General features: G+C 40.8%; 1 protein-coding gene across 1 annotated transcript in view; it reads right to left on the bottom strand.

Moving 5' to 3' along the window:
• Positions 1 to 27,004, bottom strand: part of CPSF4L (cleavage and polyadenylation specific factor 4 like) — a 114,757-nt gene that overhangs the window by 21,662 nt on the left and 66,091 nt on the right. The window contains exon 6 of the mRNA XM_069202023.1: positions 25,578 to 25,620. Coding sequence (XP_069058124.1) covers positions 25,578 to 25,620 — 43 coding nt within the window. The remainder of the gene's footprint in view (positions 1 to 25,577; positions 25,621 to 27,004) is intronic.

Below are 27,004 nucleotides of genomic sequence, written 5' to 3'. Positions count from 1 at the left end.
CGATAAGAAAAGGCCTTCTTGCCAGGGTGTCTGCTTTCCTAACGAAATGCAAATGTGTGCAACTCGTAAATCTGCAAATGTAGAGGGGCTTGGAAACATTCATTGACTTTAATCAAAGGAGTCAGTTGAAGCTTTCTGATGACAAAGACGTTTTATTTTAGAGAGGTACTATAAGGGTGTTCCAAGGTGAGCTGGGGAGTGTATGGTTTTATTGGACTGTTATAAAAAAACTTGTCAGTACTAGGTATAAAATGTATATTATTCAAATCAGTATTTCAGAAGGACTTTTTTTTTTTTTTTTTTACTTAACCGAAATGTATTTGAGAATTTTTTAGCAGCCTATATTATGATGTGTGTAATGCATGTTTAAACTAAGGACTTACACATTCACAGTTCTTTGAGGGACCTCTGTACCTCATAGTACTAACAAACATTGGCGAAGCCAATAAGTCTCATCTATGCAAGAGTTATTGGCTTTGCCAATGTGTTTTAGCCATGTTATACACCAGAGTGGCTGCTGTTCAGCATGGCTAAACGTTAGTGGCATAGTGGTGTACAGTGGAGTTGAGTGGCATAGGAGCAGTGGCGTAGAGCTCAGTGGTGCAGAGTAGAGTGCAGTGGGGTACTGTGCAGTTGTTTAGAGTGCAGTGGCGTAGAGCGCAGTTGTTTAGAGTGGCATGGGGCAGAGTAGAGTGGCATAGAGTGCGGTGGCATACAATAGAGTGGCAGATAGTGCAGTAGTGTAGAGTGGTGCATTGGCATAGAGTGCAGAGTGGACTCACATGGCAGCGTGCAGTGGCGTAGAGTGCTGTGGCATAGAGTGCAATGTTGCAGAGTAGAGTGTCAGTGCAGTGGTGTAGAGTGGAGTAGTGTAGCGTGGTGCACTGCAGAGCAGAGTATTGTGCTGTAAAGTGCAGTGACGTACAGTGGAGTTATGCAGTGTAGAGTGGTAATGAGTGCAGTGGAATAGATTGTATTGGTGCAGAATGCAGTAATACAGAGTAGAGTGGTGTAGAGTATAATGGTGGCTAGTGCAGAGTTGCAGAATAGAGTGTCAGAGTGCAGTGATGTATGGTGCAGTTGTTCAGAGTGCATTGAATTACAATGCAGTGGCTTAGAGTGTGGTGGGGTAGAGTGGCATAGAGTGTAGTGGCATAGAATATATTGTTTCAGAGTAGAGTGCAGTGGCATAGAGTGGAGAGGTGTAGGGTAGAGAGCAGTGGCATAGACTGCTGTGGCTCAGAGTGCAGTAGAGTAAAGTAGATTGTTTAACAGTAGAGTGAAGTGGCGTAGAGTGGAGTTGCATAGAGTGTGGTGACGGAGTAAAGTGGTGTAGAGTGCGGTGGCATAGAGTAGATTAGAGTGACGTACAGTGCAGGGGCACAGAGGTGAGTATTACAGAGTAAAGTGCACTAGCATAGAGTGTTTAGCATAGAATGCAGTGGTGTCTTGCAGAGTGGCATAGAGAAGAGTTGTGCAGACTAAATTGGTGTTGCCTAGACTGGAGTGGTATAGTGTGTGGGGGGCAGAGCACAGTGGTGTAGAGAGGCGTAAAGTGCATTGGCATAGAGTAGAGTGGTACAGAGTAGAGAGGCGTAGTGTGAAGTATCAGAGTGCAGTGGCGTAGAGTGGTTCAGAGTAGAGAAGAGTGCAGTGTCCCACAGTGCAGTGGCATGGAGTGGTGTAAAGTGGAGTGATGCACAGTAGGGTGCAGTGGTGTGGAGTGGTCCAGAGCACAATTAAGTATGCATGGTGTGGTAAAACACTGCCATTACAGACAACACGTGTTTGGCTGAAATGACCATTACATTGCATAGACATACAATTTTTCATAAATAAAGCTATAAAGTGCACAGACAATGTGTGTAAATTGTATCATCTAATGTAATGATTTATTTTAATCATATTAAGGTATTTGTTTCCAGCACAGTTCAGAATTAACAAAAAAATGCTTCATGTGTACTCCTAATTCTGATATGTTCTGAAGTTTATTTAAATGTTGTCATGTGATAGAAAAAACTCTTTCCTAACCCCAGTATCCAGAAAAATTGTTACATAACTCCTCTCACTTTGAAGTCAGAGAAATAAAAGTAAACACTAAGTTCCCACCGAAGACAGATCCTGACATTTGTCATTGTTCTTTGAATGCACAGCAAATGTGACGAGATAAGAACAAGATTAACAGGCCTGTTTACAGAAAGGGAGCAATCGGAAGGATACTGTAAATAAGGTTTGGGCAAGGGAAGGGACGAACTCAGACTGCATAGCCTAAAATGAATAAATGAATAAAGCCAGCAAACTGAAAGCAACAACATGTGTTACAAACCACAAAGCCAATGGCACGCAATGGGCAGAATGCATTCTCAAGGAGCTCTATGTACTTAAAGTAACAGCTGAGGGATACTTTGTGGGGAAAGTTCAGTATTTTAGTCCAGTCCGTATCTTGCAGAGGTTTGGCCACATCAATCACCAAGGTAGGATTACGAGAAGACCTGGAGTGGTCTCAATGTTGGAGGAAAGGGCTGTACACCCATTCTATGAGTTTGCCACCAGTCCCTATGGTGTAGAGCTTCTGGCACACCTCAAGTAGGGTTAGTGCTAGGTGGCAGACCGGAAATAGGGCATTTAATGATTGTTTAAGGTGGTTGTAAGTAAGGAGTTGACAGAGATGAAGATGGTAGTCTGCTACAAGGATTTGGAAATCTAGTAGCTCGCGTTCCTGAAACAAATCCTCCAATTTTTGAGACACCTGCAGCATGCCAGTGACAGAGCTGCTCTGAGAACAGCCATCCTGTGCAAGTGGGAAGGCTTAGCAAAGGTAGTGCAGGAGCACAGAGTTTCTTCATGTCAGTGAGTTTACAGGTTCTAGCAAGCCAAGAGAAAGCTGTGCATGATAACCCTGAAAATTGATCTGTAGAATGGTCAATGGGAAACAATGAGCAGTGCATTAAGACCTCCTTTAAAAAGTATTTGCGGATAAACCCCATCTCATGCCAGGGGCGGGCAGAAAGCCAGTGAGCCACCCATTGGACCTGTGCAGCTGATTAATAGCTTTTTTAAGTCCAGAAGGCCCAATCCACCCACAGCCACGGGTAGCTTTAGAGTGGAAAGAGCTACCTGACGGCGCCACAGCGACCAAATCAGATGGGTAGCTATGTAGCATTTCCGAAGAAGGAAAGAAGGACGAGCATAGGAAGGTTTGCAAAATAATACTATCATCAGGGTAGCACACTATCTTCACTAGTGCCACCTGGCCCACTACAGAAAGCAGAAGAGAAGGCTAGCTAGCAACTGGACTCAGAGGGACCGTGATGCTCTGCTGAGATTTCCATCCTGCAAATCAGTAGGAGAATGGTAGATATTAATCACTAGGTATCGAAAGGTAACTGGTTGCCAATTCAATTGGAGGTCTAATTGTATATAAAGGGGAAAACAGTGCCATGTGTTAAAGAAACACTAATTACAGTTTAAAAATTGTACATTTTGTTTGTGCAATTTACATCTAAAATATTTTGAAGATTCTATGTGAACTTGACACTTAGGGATAACCCAGATCACTACTTTGGCATTTGCTTACTTTCAAAACCATTTTATGACATGGACAAAGTGGGCAATTGCCTTGCACAACCTTGCAAGGGGGTCTGGCCCCTACTCACCCTTCACAAGCACAAATAGCTGGCCATTGCACCAGAAGAGTTTGCCAAGGTGGGTGGGTGCTGCTTGTTCAACCACTTGACATTGTGAGAGCTGAGTTTTGTACTAACATTTTTCTCATATGTAGTCATACTTTTATTTGGTTGCATTAATCAATTTTATAGTTAACTTTTAGGTGTCATACATAATGTGCTTGTTAATTTGGCCACAATAGAGTGTGAGGCCTACACGAAGACTAACTGTAAAAGACTGAGTGAAATATTAAGAGTTAAACTGTTTTCGGTAGAATTAATTCTCTGAAATAAAATGAGTATCTCTTGTTCTCTGCTGTGCCTCAAGCGGACAAGACCACAGTGCGAAGTTATCTAACACTTGGTGTTCCTACTGGTGTTACAATTGTAGGCTTTCACGTCCGTTGTTTGACAGACTCCATTAATAGAGTTGCATATTTGTCTGTAGTTATGTTTCTAACTCATGTGTTTTTCCAGAGGAAATGGTGCTGAGAAAATGTTTCCATATCTTTGTAACTACTGTCCAGCAAGAGCACATTCGGAAGGTGCTAAAACAATGGATCCACAGATGCAGCCAGAAAAGGAAGTGTGCAAGATACATTTAGTATAAGTTTGAATTACGCAGAAGGAGCAGAAGCGTTCTCCAAAATAACATTTTATGCAATTTTGATATCTAACATCTTTGTAATTGGATTTTCTTTCTTCGTATGATATTGTTAACTAATGAAAATAGTTTAGTAAGTTTAATTTAATGGTCAGTCGTCGCCTGTCATGAGCTTTTTATTTTCCTGGTAACCAGAGATTTCACTTTGTGTGCCCATTGTGATCTGTCACTTAGACATTTCATGCTTTGCCAGATAGTCTACTGACTTTTTTTTGGTACTTTATTATTTTCTGAGTTTAGCTTGTCTGTTCTATAATAAACTAATGGTCTAATAGTTTGGGAACATCGTAGTCCAAACGTCTAAACCGTCATCCCTTTCCTGTTCCTGACGTTGCTGTCCACTTGATGAAGCTTGACTCCTTTGCTGTCGCCCATTAGGATAGGTAATAATTGTGTAATGGCTTGTTTCTTTGCCTTTGTTTTACAGGTACCAATCTGCTCATTTTGATAATGTTCTAGCTAAGTACTTTTCCAAATTAGTGTTACTAAAACTTTTGCATGAAGCCAAACATGCTAATGCTTATTAGTGGTTAGGAAGGTATATTTTCTTTACCATGAACGGTTATTGACATTTTGTTGTCGATTCAAAGTATTCAATTTCTCTTGCTCAAATCTTGTTATTAATTTGTGTATTCTCTATTGAGATTATTATTCTTGTTACATTGATAAAGCTTAGATTATTTAGCCGACTAGATCAGCCTGTGTTTTTGTTGTTGAGATTATTATACGTGACTTTAGCTTTGTTAATATAGGGCGATGAATATCCTGATTCTTAATAAAATGGTGTGGTTATTTAGGGTCACATTATTCATGGTATGTTCTTCAGTGATTTTCTATTAAAAGTGTATTGTACTATGACGTCCTCTTTAAAGAAAAACAAAGGTCCATCGGCCTCAAGCATGAAATCTGCTTTCTAAATATAGCCGTATTTTCCGCGCTCACAGTTTTGGTAGCAGAATTTGATGATTACAGTTTCTTTAAATGACATCAGAGTTGTATGTTGATTAGGCTAATTGATTGAATTAATTATTGTTATTGTTTTTAAATTGATGCAAAATATAGAGAAGATGTGTCCCTAAATGCCCAAAGTGACTTTCCCAGGTCCTTGGAGTTTGCCTATGTTGGTGAGGAGTGTTCTCAGCATTCTATTGTTAGGTTCAATAGAGTATATTATGCGCTTGCACAGCTTTAGCTAATATGCAGATAACTGAGTTGTTTGCAAGATTTTAGGGGAGATGGCATACTCCGAATGTTATTGTTGAAGGAGTTTGCATACTCTAAAGTGTGAGAGTAGGGAAGTCTACGAACTTCACATGTGTGTGGCGCTTGGTGCTCAGAAATTGTCCACGTGGTTGTTGGTATACGGACCTCGGAGGGTAGGTCTAAGACTCTGGAGTATATTAGAAGTGTAATAAGAGACTTGGTTATTGTTGTAATTTGTCTATTTAGTAGGCCAATCGGGCATTGTTGGCAAGTCGAGTTTGTGAGTTAACTTGAGTATAAGGTCTTTTCGATTGAGATTTGGCAGGACCTATGTTGCACCAGGGCAGTGTCCATTAATCAGTTGAGAGTAAAATTTGCAGGTCGAATTTTGCTTGTGAATCTGGGGAACTGAGAAAGAAGAGAGCAGCTGTCAAAGCGAAAGCTATCAGTGAAAATTCGATGAGGTTCCTGAAGCGATTGCGTTACCCTATCTGTAGTAAATAGACAATTGGTTTCTTTGGCTTTTGATGAAGTGCTCGCAAATAATTTTGCATTAGTTTTGAGTGTTTTTGAGTTTAGGAGGACAAGCCGCAAGACTTTGTCAGCCACTGTGTGCAAGTGTGATGTCATTTTTGTGCTGCGCTGGGATAGGTTGGTTAGTGAGAAGGGTCGCGCATGGATTGGTGGACAACCATGAAGCGCAATTGGTCGAGAAGGGAGACAGAGGATTGTGGGATTAAAAGTCACTTCCTGAAAACTGATTTTTGAAATAAATGTGTGAAAATGAAGTTTTTCAAAGCTTTAAAAAGTGTACATAGAGGAGAGGAGTATATTGAAGCTAGGGTAGGAGAAATTTGTCCGCCTGAAAATACTCCGGCATACATTGCAATTGAAGAGAAAGGTACCGGAGCCTGCATTAGCGATCTAGGAGCTAGTAGCCAGACAACAACAGACGTTGAAATTTGAGAGAAAATGAGCAGAAATGTCATTAGCAGAAGCTAGGTGGGATAACGACCAGAGACAGTGACGATTAGATACCTTACAAGGTATTCCATTATTTCCTGCTATTTCTAGAGACAGTAAAAAAAGATGCAAAGAAAAAGGCTTCAAGGGAATCGAAAGGGAGTTTATCATCATCAGACAAGGAGCAGAGACCAAAAGAAATCTGAAAAGTCTTTGACCAACAATGAGGAACTGGACGATGAGGAGTTTATTTTAGAGACCTTGAGAAATCGTCCACCACCTTATGTGGCTCAAGAGGGTTCGAGTACAAGTGGTACAAATCCTACGCACCATTACCTGTTCTAGTGACTCAGAGTCCAATTCAGGACTTAGTGCAGAATCCCACACAGACCAATGTAACAGAGAATTCCATTGGGACTAATTCTAACATGGCACAGAGTTCGGTACAGACTAGTCCTCGTCTAATGTAGATACCTATGCAGAGTAGCTTTAACCTACAAAATGGTTCTGAGCAGTTACCACAGCTTAGTGTTTCTAAGATTTACCCAGATGTGCCAATTGTAGGGACAACTGCTAATCTAGTGGTTCCCACAGGACAGGCTTTACAGAAACCGATGTTGGTTCAAACACAGCCAACTCCGATATTACTGCCTCGAATGCAGGAGAAGTGCAATCTCAAAGTGCAGAGACCAGATTAGGTCCAGATGCAGTGACTATGCCTATTACAATTGGTCCACCTGTACCTTTATATGTTCAAAGTAATAACAGTGCAGATAACCAAGGAGTTTAACATCAGAACGAAAACATGAGGTTAATCTCACCTATAAGACAGACTTTAAATAGATCAAGGTCGTTATTATATTTAACTCCTATTAGAAATTCTGAAATGGCTGGTTACGTAACGGTCCCAAGTTAAAAATGTTAACCCCTCAACATATGAGTTCAACGCAGCAGCAGTTGCAGAGCGCGCAACCTGGTAATATTTCATAGCAGAATTTCTCTGCACAGCAATTAGTTGGAAGAATTAAGTGTTTCAAATGTTCCAGGGAATCAGTCCAAAGAAAAGGAGTTTATAAACAAGACGAGGTTGTCAATGGAAGCATATGAGCTTCTAGAGGGGACAATGGGAGTAAATCGACTTGAGTCTTACACTGAAACAGGATTGAGATACTTGTGTCTGAAAATTACAAAAGAAGCAGCTTAGGTACATCAACAGTTAGCAGATGTAGCAGACAAACCTGGGATAGATCTTTCAAAAATAAAACATTTGAAAAGAAGTTACAGGTTAGGTTTTGAGGCAAAAGATTTTGAACACATGCGATCAGAAAGAATGAAAACACACCTCAAAGAGTTACTTGAGAAAGTACAGATTTGGAGAGCTGTGGAAAAATGGGAAGGCAGATGGGTCAAGAAAAGAAAAAAAGCCTAAGAGAGGTTCAGATACTTCTCCTGTAGATATTTCACAAAATAAAGAACTAGTGAAGGTTTTGCAAATGATGGAAATTCCGAGAGAGAATTTTGTACATGTTCCTTGGAGCAGAAGTTAAATTTTGTCATTTACAAATGACTACTTCAGATTGAGAGAGAAACCTGTGGAGTGGTACTAGCAGACAGATAGGTTTGTGAAACCTAGAAAATGTCTGTGGGAGGATTTAAACACTATTTTGGAGATAGTTGTTCCAGCAGATTTGTGGATTGAGTGCAAGAGGAGTGTAGATTGGCCAACAAGTGAGCTGCCAAGAGATCCAACAACAGGTGCACCGTCTCCTGAAGTAATTAAATATTATTATGAAGGCATTGAGTTCCTGAAAACGAGAATTTCACCCAAGAATATCGATTGGCCGCGCATAGATAGGACAGCTCAAGAAGTGAAAATCTATTTATGCATTCTATGAGAAACTGTTAAAAGCATTTAAACATTACAGTGGAACAGAAAAGATTGAGCCGAAAGACATGATTTATTTTGTGTTTAGATGCATTAAAGGACTCAGTCCAGAAATTAGTGAGATGATTAAGAGTAATTTGATATGTTGGGGAAGCCAAACTGATTGATGAGGTGCTGCAGTATGCGAAATACTGTAGTGATGAGACTGAATTGAAACAGGAAAAAGTTGAAGGAAAAAGCTATGGTGATGCAGATTAAGGCTGCACAGACAGGAATTCAGGGAAGTTTTCAGCTTCAGCAGCAGCAGGGAAATGGCATGTTTCAGAATCAAGGCAGAGGTAGAGGACATGGAGGAATGATGATGGGAAGTGTTACTCGCGGTGTTGATTTGAATTCTGTAATGATACAGGGAGAACCACAGGGAAAGGAATTGTTTCCTTGTCACATTTGCAGAAACGGACATTGGAAGAGGCAGTGTCCAATGATAAATAAAGGGAATGTTGTTCAACAAACGGATGGTGTCAATGCTTTTCAGAATATGAGAGGACGAGGAATGAGGGGTCAAATTTCAAATTACCAGTATAACATAAATCTGATGCAGGGTTTCCATCCCTTACAACCTACACAGCCCATGCAAACTGCTCTACCACAGGTACAACAAGTACAAATGCCACAATTACAGCAGATGCAGCCACAAGTGCAGATGATGCATGCACAACAAATCCAAATGCTAGACAATTACACGTACCACAACTGCCTATGGAACAGCAACAGATAATGCTTTCTTAAGTGGTCACGAGTCAAAAAGTAAATAAGAGTAATAATGCAGTTCATCAATTTCCTTTACACAGTGAGAATAGACTAAACAATGTTTGGTTGGCACATAGCTCATATGAGGAAGAATACGTGTTGGCTGCTTCATTAGCAGTGGACCAGAAAGGTCCTTATGTTAAAAGGAAAAGCAAATGGTAACAGAGTCTCATTTTTGGTTGACACTGGACCTACACGCTCAGCAGTGAGATCTACAGAAGTTCCAGACCTTCCCTTGTCAGGGAAAACAATCCAGATTGTGGGAGTAGCAAATCAATATTTGACTAATCCAATTTCAGAACCAGTTTTGGTTAAGATTGGCAATTTTAAGGGTTTGCACAAGTTTGTGGTTTGTGATTCAAGTCCCGTATCATTACTGGGGAGGGAGCTGTTGTGCAAAACAAGATGTTCAATCACTTGTTCAGATGAGGGAATTGAAATTGAGACAAACTGTGATGAAGAAGAAGACCCAGTACTCACTGTTAACAAGGAGTCAGTGTCTGAAGAATTTCCTTTGATCAGCTTTGATGAGTTAGTGAATGGCTAAACTTCAATTAGTTTCCTTCCAGTTTTTGATGTGAAAGAACTTCCCGTTGGTCTATGGAAGACTGTTAAGCCTAAAGTTTGGGATCTTTCAGGGAAAGATATTGGGTTAATAAAAGGAGCGGAGCCAGTTAAAGTCACAATAAAGCCCAATGCAGTTTTCCTCAAACTACACAATATCCAAAGACAATCGATGCAATCGAAGGAGTGAAACCCTTAATAGAACAGTTTGTGGAGAAAGGGATTTTGAAAGATGTGTTGGGTAGCCCAGGTAATTCACCAATAATGGGTCTACGAAAACCATGTGGGAAAATCCGACTTGTGCAGGATTTGGGAAAAATAAATGACATAGGGATTAAATGTTGCCCAGTTGTGCCAAATCCATCAGTGATTATGTTTCAGATCCCATGCAATGCTGAATGGTTTACTGTGGTGGACGTATGTCAAGCGTTCTTTTCCGTGCCTCCTCACGAGGACAGTAGATATATTTTTTGTTTTACATTTCTGAACAAGGTCTAGTGTTGATGCAGAATTCCACAAGGGTTTTCTGAATCACCATCGATTTTCAACCAGATTTTGAAAAAGAATTTGGAATCATTAATGATGCCTTATCAGTCAACGTTGGTGGAATACATTGATGATTTGTTAATTGCGTCCAAGACAAAGGAAGGATGTAAATATGACATGATTGCATTGTTGAATTTCTTGGTACACCATGGACTTAAAGTGGCCCCTGCAAAATTGCAGCATTTTCAGAAAGAAGTGAAATACTTAGGTAATTTTATTGAAAAAGGATCTAGGAAAATTTCCAGGGAGAGAGTTGCTACAACTTTTCAAATGCAAGTACCAACTACACAGAAGGAAGTAAGAATGTTTTTAGGAATGGTTGGCTACTCTCACCAGTGGATTCCAAATTTTTCAATACTCTTGAAGCCACTTCCGGGACTGACACATAAAAATGTCTCCGATCATGTATCGATGGATGCAGCTTGTATGAAAGCATTTACTGATTTGAAAGAGTTTGTGTCAAGCTCTAACTTTAGGAATGCCCGACTACACAAAGGGCCTTATTACAACTTTGGAGGAGGTGTTAATCCGTCCCAAAAGTGCCGGATATACCACCGGCCATATTACGAGTTCCATATCACATAATGGACTCGTAATACGGCTGGTGGTATATCCGTCACTTTACCGTCACTTTTGGGACGGATTAACACCTCCTCCAAAGTTGTAATAAGGCCCAAAGTCTTTCCTGTTGTTTTGTCATTAATGTGATGCATGTTCTTTGTCTGTTTTAACTCAGACCCATGGTGGTGTGAATTGCCCAGTGGCATATTTTCATCTACTTTGCACCGAGTCACAGCAGCCTTACCAGGATGTTTGTGATTTGTTGCAGCAGTCGAGCAGAGCTTTGCTCAAAGTGAGAGTATAGTGATGGTTTATCCCCTCTCTGTAACGGTACCGCATTCAATTGAGATTTTGCTCACTAGGTCTAAAACCCAGTATCTGACCAGCTCTAGGCTGACCAGATACGACACCGCAATCTTGGGGACTCCCAATGTGACAATTAAAAGATGTACAGTGCTTAACCCAGCAACCTTACTCCCAAATGAAAACATTTCTGACAAATTGGATGATACCTAACATGATTGCTTGGAAATTCCAGAACTATGCACAAAGCCCATAGTGGACATTAGCGACACTGGTCTGGAAGAAAATTACTGTATTATCTTTGTTGATGGTTCCTGCCTGAGATGTGGGCATATTGAGAGCAGGATACACAGTGTGCACCATTACAGGCATACTGGAAACTTCATGGCTTAAAGGAGTGTTTTCTGCACAAGTTCTTACTAGAGCCTGTCATACTCCAAATAAATTGAAAGTCACAATATAAACAGATATTCAGTATGGCTTTGGCATTCTGCATGACTTTGGCCAATTATGGTCACAGAGAGGTTTCCTGACCTCTTCTGGCTTGCCAATAAGAAATGGTGAAAGAATCAATGACTTGTTAAACGCAATTCAAATGCCCGAGAAAGTTACTGTGTTATGTAATGCAGTGCACATCAGAGATCACAAGATTACGTGTCAATGGGTAACACATATGCAGATCAAATCGCAACGTTTTGTGCCCTGAACAGCATATCCTTCAGAGGAAACTGGGAATTGTTGCTGGAGAATGATGAAGTTTATGCTAACTTTACCATGCAAATTGTTGATACGTTAGAAAAGTTAAAGACTCTCCATGATAATGTACCTAAAGAGGAACGCAAAGAGTGGATAAAATACAAGTGTATTCAGCATAAGGATGGCATCTGGATTAATGTGGAAGGAAAAGTAGTATCAGTCTACTGACTCAAATGGCCAGATAGTATCATGGACAAACTCATGTGGGGAGAGATGCAATGGTCCAATGTTGTAAACAAAACTGGTATAATCAAAAATGTAGACAGGTTGCCGAAGCAGTTTGCCACAGATGCGTAATGTGGCAGCAAATGAATGTTGGCAATGGGACAGTTGTCAATATGGGACATATAGGCATGGCAGGAGGACCATTCAGCAGAGTGGAAATGGATTTCATTGAGATGCCTTCATGTGCTGGTTTGAAATATGTGTTGGTGATTATGTGCATTTTCAATCATTAGATTGAGGCTTACCCTACAAGGAGAAATGACAGTCTTACAGTAGCAAAGTTACTGCTTAGGAAGTTAATTCCACGTTTCAGTTTTCCGGTCTCTTTGAAATCAGCTAGGGGAAGCCACTTCAACAATGAAGTGATCAAATTGCTATGTTCAGCTTTAAACATTGAGCAGAAACTTCATTGTAGCTACCGCCCAGAAGGATTCGTAGAGCAGATGAATGGGACTTTGAAATCAAGATTGGCAAAAATGTGTGCATCAACGAATCTAAAATGGCCAGATGCTTTGCCGTTGGTTCTAATGTCAATGAGGAGCACCCCTGTCGCCCCATGAAGTTCTCATGGGAAGAGCTAGGAGATTGCCAGCTGTACCTGCAAATGCACTTGTCAACATTACAGATGATATGGTGTTACACTACTGCAAAGGTTTAGCTGATATGGTTTCAATCTTTTTCTCATCAGGTGGAAGCTACCACACTTCAAGCTCCGCAAGGCCGAAGGTCAGAACCTGAGAGCTGGTGATTGGGTTGGGATTCAAAAGCACGTTAAAAAATTGTGCTTGGAGCCACGGTGGAAAGGACCCCATCAGGTGATTTTGATAACTACTACGGCTGTAAAGTGTGCAGGACTTCTGAACTAGATCCACACAAGTCACACTCAGAAGGTAAATAATCAAACAGAACAAGAAGAAAAGCTGTTGAGATTACCAGCACCTAAGCATGTTCCATGTCAAGAAAGAGAAGAACTGGAGATTGTACCTGAACATACTTCAGCCGACCCACTCACTTCTGTGTCAGACGAAGTGGAGGACATCCTGGGAGACGAGAATGAAACATCTTCAAACGAACCAATAAGGGAACAAGAACCTCTTCAAACGGAACCAGCTCAATAGGGAACATCAATTGCAGAAGGTGGTTTGGGAAACCAGACTGAACAACTGACAGACCCAAGCCTAAAGGGTTTGACTCCTCCTGAACCAGATGCAGGAATGTCTAAAGAGAAGAATTTGAGTCCGAAGCTACAGATAGTTTTGACAAGAAAATCTCTGAACTTGTTTCTTGCCAATTGTCACCTTTCAAAGTCAAAGAAGACAAACATGGTGCCACCAATTCAGTAAGAAGTCAACCTAAATACAGAGGAAGATCTGACTGAAGAAGAAATAAACAGTGGCCGAAAACTGAAACGAAAAAGTTGCCAATAAGAGGTATTCTGGTCCTGAATGGGCATATGCTACTACAAATGAATGGCAAGAAGAGGTTTTAAAATTTTGTTTTGACAGAGGCATTCCTGGTCTATATTTTGGCACATGAAGAAAACTGATGAAGATTTGTTGGAAAATGTGAAATTGAAAGAAAATAAGAGACTTTGTTGATAGTTTTACTGGAAGGACTTAAATAACCTGATTGACAAGCTGCTAAACAGATTTTGACAACCAATTTTTACTGAGCTTTGACAAATGGTCCTGAATGTGTGAGTGAAGTTTGAAAAACAAACAAGAATTAGGAGAGATAGAAGATTGAAAATATGAAGAACTGAATTATTTTTTGTTTAGTTTTCTTATTTTTGCTGCATAGCTAAATTTTGTTTTTTCTTTTACTTTCTGATTCTTTACAGATCATGGGAAACTCTAACAGACAACACTCTAAGAACAGATGCTGTAAATACATGGGTATTGGTTTGGCAATTGTATGTTTGTTGTTAATTGTGAGTGTCTTGGATTCAAATGGAGCCAACCATACTATAGCTGTACATACAACTATTACCCCTTTATAATTGATTCCTACTCTTTCAGCAATAGATATGTTTAGAATAGATGAGAAATACTTACATGAAGCTTTCTTCTAATGTCTTCTATCGCATATTGCGTGAGCATGTTGATGTAATGGATGTAGAGATTGTTATGTCTGTACACAGATATGTTAAGCAGGTCAGACCGTTTCACTGAGCTGTTTGGAGCTGGTTCTCGGACCAGTATTTAAGAGGTTAGGGCCCCCTGACCCACATAGGTTGTGTTTGGTTGCTGCTTATCATCTTGGCGTACATCAGATCAAACAATATGATGTGATACCCAAGCCCGATGTAGTGCCATGATGAAGGTGGTTTTTATAAATTGGAATTTATCAGAAGGTGTAAGCCCACCGAAACGCGCGTCAAGGATGATGATCTGGCAAGGATGATGAATTATGAATATACGGATTAATATCAATGATGAAAACTCCACACTAAGGACAAGCCAGTTTGAACTACATTTGTCACAACTCCATTGCATATGATTGGCATATGCCTTTTGGACATTCATTATTACACTGGTTGAAAAGATATCCTTGAATTAAACATCAGTTTGATATTAAAAGTTTGTTTTAAGGTCATTTAATAACAATATGTAGGTGATATACAATATATGTACTAGTGAATATATTGGTCTTGTTTTAGCCTATTTGGGATTGACATTTAAGGGGGGATTTGTTCTATTTCTCTGAATATTATTTATATTGTATATATATATATATATATATATATATATATATATGCATTTTTTGTATTATAAATCATTGAGAGTTAGATATCATGTCTTATTAAGACTTAGCTGTTCTTTTGAATACATAGGAGAGTGATAGAGGATTTACTTTTTGTATATTTCCCTGGATCCCTCTTCTTAATTGGTTAGGGACCCTGTGTTTGTTGACTCATGGTTGTACACAGATTACAGCCTCTGTTGAGGAGGGAATTGCCTACCACAGTTTGCCTTTAACATATGGCATAAGTTGTATTCTATTACTAACACGATTTTATATCCAAGAGTATATACAATATTTCTACTCAAAGGTTGATGTGGTGTTTTCTTCTGTACCCATTATTAGGGATCTCAATCAGATAGCTAGGGGTAATAACATAGAAATAGTGAAGGGTTTCTTTGAACCTACATTAACTTTTGGGACTGCATTTGCTCACAGAAACAACCTAACCTGTTTACTTTCACCTTCAGAAAAAGAGCTTTTTAGATCAGACAGATGATAGGAGAAGGGCGGCTAAGGTAGAAAAGGGATTAGTTTCACGCAGTAGTGGGATTGGCCATGCATACACTGACATTACTAAACAGGGGAGACTAACTTTAAATGCACTAAATGTAGAGAAGCTTTGTATATACAGGCCACAGTCTAGAGTAGATAAAATATTTGTGGGAACAAGTGAATTTAGACATGTGTTTTTGTTTGAGAATAAGTGAACCTTTAAGTTGAACGGTCAAGACCCACCCGTGCCTGGATAATTTGTACACTAGATAGGTGTATTTAAAGAGGAGATAAGGTGCACCAAGGAAATTTCTCAGCGTATTTAAGAGTTATCCAAATTATATGCAACGGTGCACTACTCTGGGGAACACACCCTAACCCCAAATGCTGACTGAAAAACAATCAGCCTACCTGTATACACGCTGAGGCACCCGTTGCCCTAGAGTAAATTACCTGCAATGAAAACCACTCATGTGTTAGTGTATTGTACCCCTTGACACATACATAACCAATCACCTATTTCAATAATAAAAATACAACACTATACACAATATGCATGTCAAGTAATTCTAGAATCTTATATTTTAAAAACTTTTTGAATGCGAAAATGGACATTAATTAGATGTTTAAAATATAAGACTCTAGAATTACTTGACATGCTTATTGTGTATAGTGTTGTATTTTTATTATTGAAATAGGTGATTGGTTATGTATGTGTCAAGGGGTACAATACACTAACACATGAGTTGTTTTCATTGCAGGTAATTTACTCTAGGGCAACGGGTGCCTTAGCGTGTATACACCCGTGCCTGGAGTCTATAACATCTGTGGGAAAAATGCATATTACCTTCTTCCTAGAGGATGGTATGGTACATGTTATTGTGGAATAGTTTTCCTGAAAATGTATCAACTTGATGACTTGAGTAAGTTTCCTAAATTTACTGAAACACAACTTAGACACAAGCGAGAATCAGTTTCGTGCATTGTGGGAGACATAGTCGGAGCAATAATTCCTTCAGTAAGAGTTGTTCTGAATTCAATTAAAATACAAAAGTTGTCCACATTTGTGGATAACATGTTATCGGATTATTCAGGAGCTATTCTCCTCTTGGATACTGAAATGGCTGCGACAAGAGCTATGGCTTAGCAAAAGAGGGCGGAGTTTGTAAATTGTTAGGTCCGCGTCAATGTTGTTCTTTCATACCGGACAATAGTAAAGTAGTTAGGAGTTTGATTAAAAATCTAACGAAATATAATTCTGAACTAAAAAATTTACAGAAACTACTATTTGGGAAAAGGCTGGCAAGGGAATTGCTTCAGTGGGAAATTGGCTTGGCAAACTAGGGAAGGTATTTTATTAAAATTAGTAAAATTGATCTCAATGATTGTTTTTTTGTCTAATTGGAATATGGGGAGTGTACAAATTGTTTGACACAATCAAAAGAAGAAGATGTGAAAAGAATCAGAGGAGGGTAGAATTTCAAATGGAACAATTAAATAGGGAAAATTCAAAGAGAAAGAACATTTATAGAAAAGTGGATGAATCTAAATTTTGAATCATGAAATGAAATAAATACATTTATTTGGGGTTTGTGTGATGACAGTCATCAGAGGAGCGATTGTAAGAGCTGAGTTTTGTACTAAACTTTTTCACATGTGCGGTCATACATATATTTGGTTGTATTAATCACTTTCATAGTTAACGTTTAGGTGCCATACATAATGTTCTTGTTAATTTGGCCACCATCGAGTATGATGCCTACACGAAGACTAACTGTAAGAGACTGAGTGAAATATTAAGAGTTCAACTTTTCTGTAGCATTAATTCTCTGAAATAAAATCTTCTTCACTGCTGTGCCTCAAGCAAACAAGACCACTGTGCGAAGTTATCTAACACTTTGTGTTCCTACTGTTGTTACAATTGTACACTTTTATGTCTGTTGTTTGACAGACTCCATTCATTGAATTTGCATATTTGTTTGTAGTTATGTTTCTAACTTATGTGTTTTTCCCGAGGAAATGGTGCAGAGAAAATGTTTCTATATCTTTGTAACTACTGTCCAGCAACAGCACATTCAGAAGCTGCTAAAACAATGGATTCACAGATTGCAGCCGGAGAAGGAAGTGTGCAAAATACATTTAGTATAAGTTTGAATTACACAGAAGGAGCTGAAGCAAATGAACGTTCCCCAAGCTAATATTTTATGCAAGTTTGATATCTAATATCTTTGTGATTGGATGTTCTTTCTGCGTAGGATATTGTTAACCAATGAAAATAGTTTAGTAAGTTTAATTTAATGGTTAGTCATTGTCTGTCATTAACAATATTTTAGCAAGTTTAACTTAATGGTCAGTTGTCGTCTGTCATAAGCTCTTTATTTTTCTGGTTACCAGAGACTTCACTTTGTATATCCAGTGTGATCTGTCACTTAGACATTTCATCATGCTTTGCCAGAGAGTATACTGACTTTTTGGTACTTTATTATTTTCTGAGTTTAGCTTATCTGTTCTAGAAGTTTGGACTATAATGTTCCCAAACCATCAAACTGTCATTCCTTTCCCGTTCCTGATATTGCTGTCCACTTGTTGAAGTTCAACTGCTTTGCTGTCACCCATTAGGATAGGTAATAATTGTGTAATATATTGTTTCTTTGCCTTTGTTCTACAGGTACCAATCTGCTTGTTTTGATAATGTTCTAACTAAGTACTTTGCCAAATTAGTGTTACTAAAACTTTTGCATGTAGCTCAAATCTTGTTATTCATTTGTGTATTCTCTACTGAGGTTATTATTCTTGTTACATTGATAAAGCTTAGATTCTTTCGCCGGCTAGATCAGCCTGTGTTGTTTCTTTACATGTTTCAATTGTTGCTGAGATTGATATTCGTGACTGTAGCTTTTTTTTAATATAGGGAAATAAATATCCTAATTCTTATAAACTGGTGTGGTTAATTAGGGTCACATTAATCATGGTATGTTCTTCATTGGTTTTCTATTAAATGTGCATTGTACTATGACGTCTTCTTTAAAGCAAAACAAAAAGGTTCATCGGCCTCGAGCACGAAATCTGCTATCTAAATATAGCTGTGATTTCTGTAGTCACAACAGTGCTTCTTCTGCTTCTCTCCTGTTTGCAGAGACAACTTGCCAGGTACACAATCCATTCTGATAGTCTTGGTGGACCCAACTTGTCTGATTTTAGGAATTGTCCCACCTTGTTCTGCTCTTCCTTATTCATCCTGATCTTCGCAACAGCCATTTAAATCAGTTGCTGTGGTTCTCCCATTTGATATCGATTTCATCCTCCTCTTTTATTATCTTTGACTGGTAGTCCAAGCTACCAGCTCAGAGATAAATGTTAAGTCCCAGACATACACTCTAGTGCTGTGAGACTACAGACAAACTGTGGGTACCTCACATTCTGAGATTAGGTGCGAGACTGTCATCCACACCATCTACCCTGCCTCATTAACTTAAGTTTAGGTTGAAAGTTCATGGGTGGTGTGAACCAAGTTGGGGTGAGCCAGATGTTTTTGTTCAATTTGTTTAAACTAGAGTAAGGTTAATTACTCAATGTTTCCCAAACTGTTTGCCAGGGGTTTTAAAATGTTCAGAAACATAATCAATATTTTGCTGTTACTTTCTCTTCAAGAAAGATTGGGTAGATTTAGGTAGGGGTGACAGTCTTGACACAGTGCTAGGGGCCACTAATTTACTGCTGAACAAGGATCGTAATGTGACACCTGAATCTAGCATATCAGGAGGCAAGCACAAAAAGACTACAGTGAATAAATAGTGCTCTTAAAAAAATAAAAATAAAAAAGTGTAAATAAATGCACTGAGAACATAGTGAGGTTTGGCCTCTCTTGGGTGTGTCTGTAAAACCGTTTGTTCTTGAATTTTTGTCCTGAATTTTGACCCTTGGTCCTTAATTATTTACACTCCTGTCCAGAATTTTCCTCGATGCCAGGTGGTCACCCTACATTTCACAAAATGCTGTATACAAGGTTTGGGAGGAAAGATGGCATTTGCTTGCAGGAGTGCCAGTGCTCCCTGGCTCTCTGTGGAAAACTGGTGAAAAACAGAGAAATTGGCCCACTGGGGCCTGGGCAGGCAAGGGGGGATTGTTGAGGCATGCATACCAGAAGGGTCCGAAGTGGTAAAGAGCCAGTTGCCCTTGAGGAGAGAGTGATCCTTTAGCCCATCTTTGCAGCCTCTTTGCCAGAATCTGTAAGTAATTCATTCACAGAGTCTATGCAAGGTTGAACCAGAATTAGACCTAAGGTACGCCTTGTCAGGCACCACAAAACTGTAAAGGTGATGGTGATAGGAGAAATGAAAGGCTCTAAAATTGGTTCCATAGTCAGGTAGTGTTGATTGAAAGCACGGATTGTCCAGGGATGGCTGGCACTCCTTGAAGTATCAAGGTATCCTTTGGTTGGAACTTACGATTGGCTGTGTGGACACTACAGTTGTGCCTCTTGGAGGACCCGACATCTGTGAATTTGTTTTTCTGGGCTGGGTTTTGGACACCTCTTAGGCTGCTGCATTAATGAAGTTTGTGTGGAAAGGGGCAGGTCCTTTTCAGTCTGCAATGACACCCACACCTCTCTGAATACCTCCTGTTGGGAGGTCAGTTACCAGTCAGACATTCCATGTAGCTTGTCTGGAGAAAGACTCATAACCCAGGGATAATCCAGTTTGCCAACAGTTGTTGCTCATCAGACTAAGCTTAAACCTCATATTGATTCCTAGCTGAGAACAAGGGGTGAGACCCTAGAGGGAACCGTGGGTGAGGACTCCTGCAAAAGGAATAGCCCATCTATCCTTTAGTATCTAGATGAGGCATCATGTTCCAAGTTTGCACTGTTTTATACATCACTGTGGATGATTTTATGTTGTTGTTATAGACATTGTGTTTTGTGTGCTCAGTCTTGGACAGAGTGTACAGACTAGATGGCATCAATGCTTACTAAGGACAATCAACATGTACAACGATTTTGCAGTACATTATCACATAAACCAAAAGTTGTGTAAAAGGATACAGACAAAAAAATGGCAAGTTAAAAAAAGTGTATTTACAATGAGGCTCGAAGAAGACCCTTGTGTGCTGTATTACAGATCGTTATTATTGTATGCCAGCTACTGTGATTTTGGGTCACATGGTCATTATTTTAGTCCACTGAGGTTGAAAAATTGATGCCGCTTGCAGTTGCACCATCACCATTGGTCAGTGGGTTTATGGTTTAAAACTGTCCTTCTGTATTAAATTGTACTGTTTTGCAGCATTTATTAACTGCTTACTGGATGTAGAAGGGATTGCCTACATGGGAAGCATGCTACACTGTATAGGGTGTTTGGTTGGAAGTGTGTTGCCTTTGTTTCGATCCTCTGTGGAAAGTGTTTTCATGTAGTCTGTGATAACCATTACGGTGTGGTGCTCGTGTTATAGTCACTAAAGGACTTACAGATCCCAAGGAAGGCAGGCTGGCATAGTTTTCTATCTGGTGATGGATCCCTTTCACAGCATAGACTCTTGTGGTACAGCAAAGACTGCCCTTACATCACCTTTATTAATCTTAAATATATTCAATGCCATTGTCAGCCCTAGTGTATTCCTCAACAACAGGTGTGTCAATGAGTTTCATTGTGGGCTCTATGGTCTCTGTTCAGTGACTGTGATTATCAGATAAGCACAGAGGTCCACTGTAGGACATCAAAGGGAGGGGGATCAGTAGTCTTCAAACTCCCTTCCCACCTTTATTCTGTCGCACCAGCTCAAAACATGAAACCTAAAAGAAATGTAGTCCACTTAAGGGTTTCCGCTATCAGCACAACTGGAACCAGGCTGCTCCTGTTATATACTTGGTTATGGAATAGTGCCAGCTACAGGCAGCAAAAATTGGCAAAGCCAATAGGTCTTGCCTATACAAGAGCTATTGGCAATGTGTTTTGCCATGTGGTGCACCAGTGTGGTTGCTGTTCAGCATTGCTAAAAGTTAGGAGTGTGGAGTGTCAGTGTAGAGTGGGAGAGTGTTGCAGAGTGTATTTGTTGAAAGGTCGCAGAGTGCAGTAGGAGGAGTAGAGTGCCATAGAGTTAGGTATAGGGGAGAAGAGTTCAGTGGTTCAGTGGCAGAGAGTAGAGTGGAGTGGAGTGAGCTAGGGTGGAGTGGGGTAGAGTGAGCTAGAGTGGATTGAGGTAGTGGGGTGGATTGGACTGGAGTAAAATGGGGTTGAGTGAATCGGAGCAGAGTGGGGTGGATTGGATTTGGGTAGAGTAGGGTGGATTGAGTGGAGTAGACGGATGTGGAGTGTATTGGAGTGGGTGAGGTGGATGGGATTGGGGTGAATTGAAGTGGGGTGCATTAGATTGGATTGGGTGGGTTGTTTGGATTGGAGTGATAGGGATGTAATGATGTAGATTGGGGAAGGGGTGTATTGGATTTGGAGCTCGGGTGATTAGATTGGATTGGAGTGGGGTAGATTGGGTTGGATTGGAGCCGGGTGGAGTAGATTGGATTGGGGTGGGCTGGATGGATTGGATTAGGGTGGGCTAGATGGACTGGAGTGGGGTGGACTGAACTGGGATGGGGTGGATTGAATTGGGTGGATTGGAGTAGTGTGGGGTGGATTGGGGTGTGGTGGGATGGAGTGGAGTGGGGTGCGTTGAAATGTGGTGTAGAGGATTGGGCTGGGGTGTGGTGGGCTGCAGTGGGATGGATTAGATTGGAGTGGGGTGGAGTGTGTTGGATTGGGGTAGGGTATGTTGGATTGGTGTGGATGTGATTGGGGTGGACAAGAGTGGATAGGTGTGGGTGGGTTGCATTGAGGCGAGGTGGATTGGTGTGCTGTGGGATAGATGGATTTGTTAGATTGGGGTGGACTGAACTGGGGTGGAGTGGATTGGGCAAGGTGGATTGTAGTATGGTGGATTGGAGTGGGGTAGGCTGGATGATGGATTGGAATGTCGTGGACTGAACTGGGATGGGGTAGGGTGGGGGTGGATTGGGGTAAAGTGGGGTAGAGTGGGGTGGATTGGAGGTGAGAGATGGATTGTAGTGGAGTGGATTGGGGGTAGGGTGGACTGGAGGGTTTGGATCAGGGTAGATTGGAGGGGTGAATTGGACTGGAGTGGATTACACTGAAGTGAGGTGGGTTGGATTGGGGTGGACTGGATCGGATTGGGGTGGAATGGATTTCAGTATGGTGGATTGGATTGAGTGGGGTGGATTGGATTGAGTGGGAATTGGATGGGGGATTGGGTTTGGGGTGGACGGGATTGTGGTGGATTAGAGTGGGTGTAGTGGATGGGACTGGAGTGGGGTGGATTGGAGTGGAGTGTACTGGATTAAAGTGGGGTAGATTAGATGGATTGGACTGGAGTAGGGTGGATTAATGTGGACTGGATTGGATTGCAGTGGGATGATTAAAGTGGATTGTATTGGAGTGGGGTGTATTGGGTAGCAGTGGACTTGATGGGAGTGGATTTGATTGGAGTAGGGTGGGTTGGACTGGAGTGAATTTGAGGCGAGGTGGATTTGATTTGGGTGAGGTGTATTGGACTAGAGGGGGGTAGACTGGATTTGGATAGATTGGGGTGGGTTGGATTGGTGTGGGGTGGACTGGATTGTAGTGAGGTGGATTGGATTGGGGTGAGGTAAAGTAGACTGGATAGGATTGGAGCAGATTGTTTTGGTTTGGAGTGGGTTGTTTGGGATTGGAGTGGGACAGATTGAAGTGAGGCAGGTTGCTTTGGATTAAAGTGAGACAGATTGGAGTGGGGCAGATTGAAATGGATTGGATGGGTGCATGTTGTTTTGGAATTAAATGAGGCAGATTAGAGTGAGGCAGATTGTTTTGGATTGGAATGGGGCAGAATGGAGTGAGGTGGAATGGAGTGGGACAGAGTTTGTGGATTGGAATGGGGCAGACTAGAGTCAGGCAGATTGGAGTAGGGCAGATTGTATTAGGATGGATGGGAGTGGGGTGGATTGAGTTGGTGTGGGGTGGACTGGATGGGAGTGGGGTGAATCGGGATGGGGCACATTGTTTTGGACTGCAGTGGGGCGCATTGTTTTGGATTGGAGTGAGGTGTACTGTTTTGGATTGGAGCGGATTGGAGTGGGACAGATTGTTTTTTGATTGGAGTGGGGCGGATTGGAGTGAGGTGCATTTTAGTAGGACAGATTATTTTTAATGGAAGTGGGGATGATGGAAGTGGGGTGGATTGGAGTGGGGCAGATTGTTTTGGATTGGAATGGGACAGATTCTGTTGGATTGGAATAGGACTGATTGTTTTGGACTGGAGTGCAGCCCATTGCAGTAGGACAGATTATTTTGGATTGGAGTAGGGCAGGTTGTTTTGGATTGGAGTTGGGCAGATTGGAGTGGGGTATATTGTTTTGCTTTGGAGTGGGGCATACTGTTTTGAAGTGGGGCAGACTTTTGGATTGGAGTGAGGCAGATTGTTTTGGAGTGGTGCAGATTGCTTTTGATTAGAGTAGGGTGAATCGGATTGGATTGGGATGATTCAAGTGGTGTTGGAGTGGATTGGAGTGGGGTCGATTGGTGTTGGGTATATTAGGGTGGATTGGGGTGTACTGTGCAGTTATGTGTTAAAGCATCATTTCAGAAATTACACATAATAAACGAACAATGCTGCCTTGCAATATTTCGAGTAAGTTAGTCAGCATCTTTTGAGAAGAGCGCCCACAAGCAAAAACAAAAGAAAACGAGGGAAAAGTGAGAAAAGATGAGTTAGCAAAATAAAATAAAGCTGGCTTTAAAAAATAAAACACGTTGAAGTTTTGTTTGTCCTGCTGGGCACATTTTTGCCAGTCACAAGCCTTCTGTGTGAAGGGCAGTAGAAGTTAAAAAGAACAAAATAGTACCTCTATCACATCAGGAGCAGCGGGCGGACACTACTTAAGTTTAATCAATCTGTACTTGGTCCCTGCACAGAGGAACGAAAATAACTGTCAGGCCTGCCTTGACAAATTATGAGGCTGTAAAGAAGAGTGCATGCAAACTCACAAATGGTGAGCAACAGACATGCTCCAATCCCTTCACTGCACACAACAGAGTCTCCAAAGCTAGACGCTTGCGCATGCACTTGCAGGCTCAACCCTAAAAAGGCGTAATGTATGTGTAACGAGAGAGGTGGCCCCTGGGGGAATCTTATTAAAGTTGCATCAGCTTATTTGAGGTGTGGAAATGAAAGATTGGGATGAACATGAAACTCCAGTGGCTACTCCTGCTGGCCTGAATCATCAAACAAATCTGCAATATTGACAACCGATTGTCAGACATCACCTCGCATAAGGCAAGAAGTCTTACAAAACACCTTGAGGGTTCACAAGAAGCCAGTATGGCTCAAAGGCCAGTAAGGTTCAACATAGGTGATTCAGAATGATTTCCTCAACTCTACTCTGCCAGTTAGGAATCTCTCAAAATTTCCTATGTGCTATTTGACCAGAGCCCGGGAGTTTATGTTTTCATACGGATGCCCCCAGAAAACATTTGTGTCTCACCCTCTCTAATAAGACGGAAAAAAAGCAAACTCCCAGCCAAATGCATGAGGCCACACACAGTCAAATGATATCACGACATCAATTAAATACATTCTCTTTTTAATCAGACATGACATTTTTGTCTCCAAGGACACCGTCTGACAGGAGTCTAATGTGCAACTCGGGAACCGGAATGAAAAAAATAAAATCTATTCACCCTCTGCATTTTTTGCAAAATAAGAGTTTGAGGCTTGAATCTGATAGTCACATTCCAAAGGACCACTGCAACACCATCAAACGTTTTCATTGCATTGCATACACACTGGATCATTTGCTTCTGTATTCATTGGGGGTGAAAACCCCCAGATAGAATGTCTAAAACAAGCATGTAATTGATTCAAAGGAATGTTTTCTGCTACATGTCACAGCAAATTAAATGGACGCACACATTATCAAGGGGGTGTTTCTGCTTTTATTGAAAAGGCAATGGTTAGGCTACCAATTCGTGTCCTTACCATCACATTTCATGTGGGATGAAAACATAAAAAGCCTAGCATTTCTCAGCGGTTTCTTACTTTTCAGCTATTTTGGCATATGAAGCATTTAAAGAACACGTGACAAAAACAGAGGTTAGTAAAAGGACACAGTGTGCGACGCCTGCTCAGAAAGCATTCCCAAATCTCTTACCTTCGTGTGATCAGAATGACACAACGTCAGGTCAATTTTGGCACTGGGGAGAAAATGTACAGAAAAGCACCTTTAGAAACTCATTGGCTAGTGCTTACCGTTTTCTGTGAACTGTTCAAGTAATTAGGACTTTGTTGGGTATGTGATAGACATTTTTTAATATTTTTCTTGATTTTCAAAAGTTTGCAACTGTAAACAAGCAAACTATCATGTACATTGAATTATTAACATCTGGAAAACAACAAACCTGTGGTTGCAGTACATGTTGTCAAATAGATGTTTGAACATCTACCGTAAAATGCAATTTCTAGGAGAAAACAATCTATACCCACTGCCGTTGAAAAACTAAACACAAACTTTTTTCATGAGAAAACGTGTTTTACATTTTTCATTTCACCACACTTGCTCAGGCATCAAAAGAAGTAACGCACTTTATAAAATGCCAGGTAGGCTTTTCAAAGTTTTGTCGTTTTTTGTAAAACCCTTTAGGACCGAGGCAATTCTAGCCTATGTCCTGAATGGATCCTGTACTAAGTATCTTGAATAAAAAGGCATTTTCTAGCTTCAGGACGATTCTTTGCCTTTGAACACGAAGTTTTTTCACTTCACTTCCTACCATTTATAGAAGTGTCCATAAAATAAAAGTAGATTACTCTACGCTGAAACTGGAAGATTTCCCACTGCGCTAGTGCCTTAGAGACAAACGGAGGCTTGACGAGTCGGGTGTAAGCCTGGTGTTTGCAGAGCCCACTGCTTTAGCTTCTAGACTACTACAAAGATACAGATCTGTGCAGAGATGCACTGCTTGTTCCACATAGTTCACCCAATCACTTTGGTACTGCACCAGCGCGGGCACAAGTTTTGGTCTCTAGCTGTGTTTGCTCTCATGCTACAATAACTCCCCTGTATCTGCTTCATGTGCTTTTAATTTCTGCTCCCGACCTCATCGCTCCGGTTGGAGGTTTATTGTATCAGTTTTCCTGGCCTTCCAGCTTCCACGTCATCAAATCTAATCTCATCGAACCTTGTTCTAGTACATCATTTTCGGCAGGAATATGTTAAGCTCATATCCCGAATGTATCCCTTACAGGCATATCCTTTCTCTCTCCCTCTTGTCTTCCTGATTATCCGGATATGAGACATTGCACTCCTCTTCATAACCTTTCTAGTGCAGACCAAGCCACCATATAGATCAGTTTCCCAAGGGCTGCCCCTACATAATCGTTAGTCTTCTTAACAAAGAGGCTCCAAAGCTGGACAACACTTTAGGTGAGACTTCACCAACCACCATTCTTGTCATGTGCTTCTTTTCCGGCTCTGGCCGTGTATAGTTCTTCAGCTTACTGCTATGATTGAAATCATAGATAAAACAACTGACCTAGTGAAGATATCAGCCCCATACTATTATGATTTCTTTATTCAGTATG

Source organism: Pleurodeles waltl, chromosome 7 (assembly GCF_031143425.1).
Source record: "Pleurodeles waltl isolate 20211129_DDA chromosome 7, aPleWal1.hap1.20221129, whole genome shotgun sequence".
In the NCBI taxonomy this organism is placed as follows: Eukaryota; Metazoa; Chordata; class Amphibia; order Caudata; family Salamandridae; genus Pleurodeles; species Pleurodeles waltl.
Note: the sequence above shows the minus strand (reverse complement) of the source record. Positions and strands in the feature narration are given on the sequence as shown.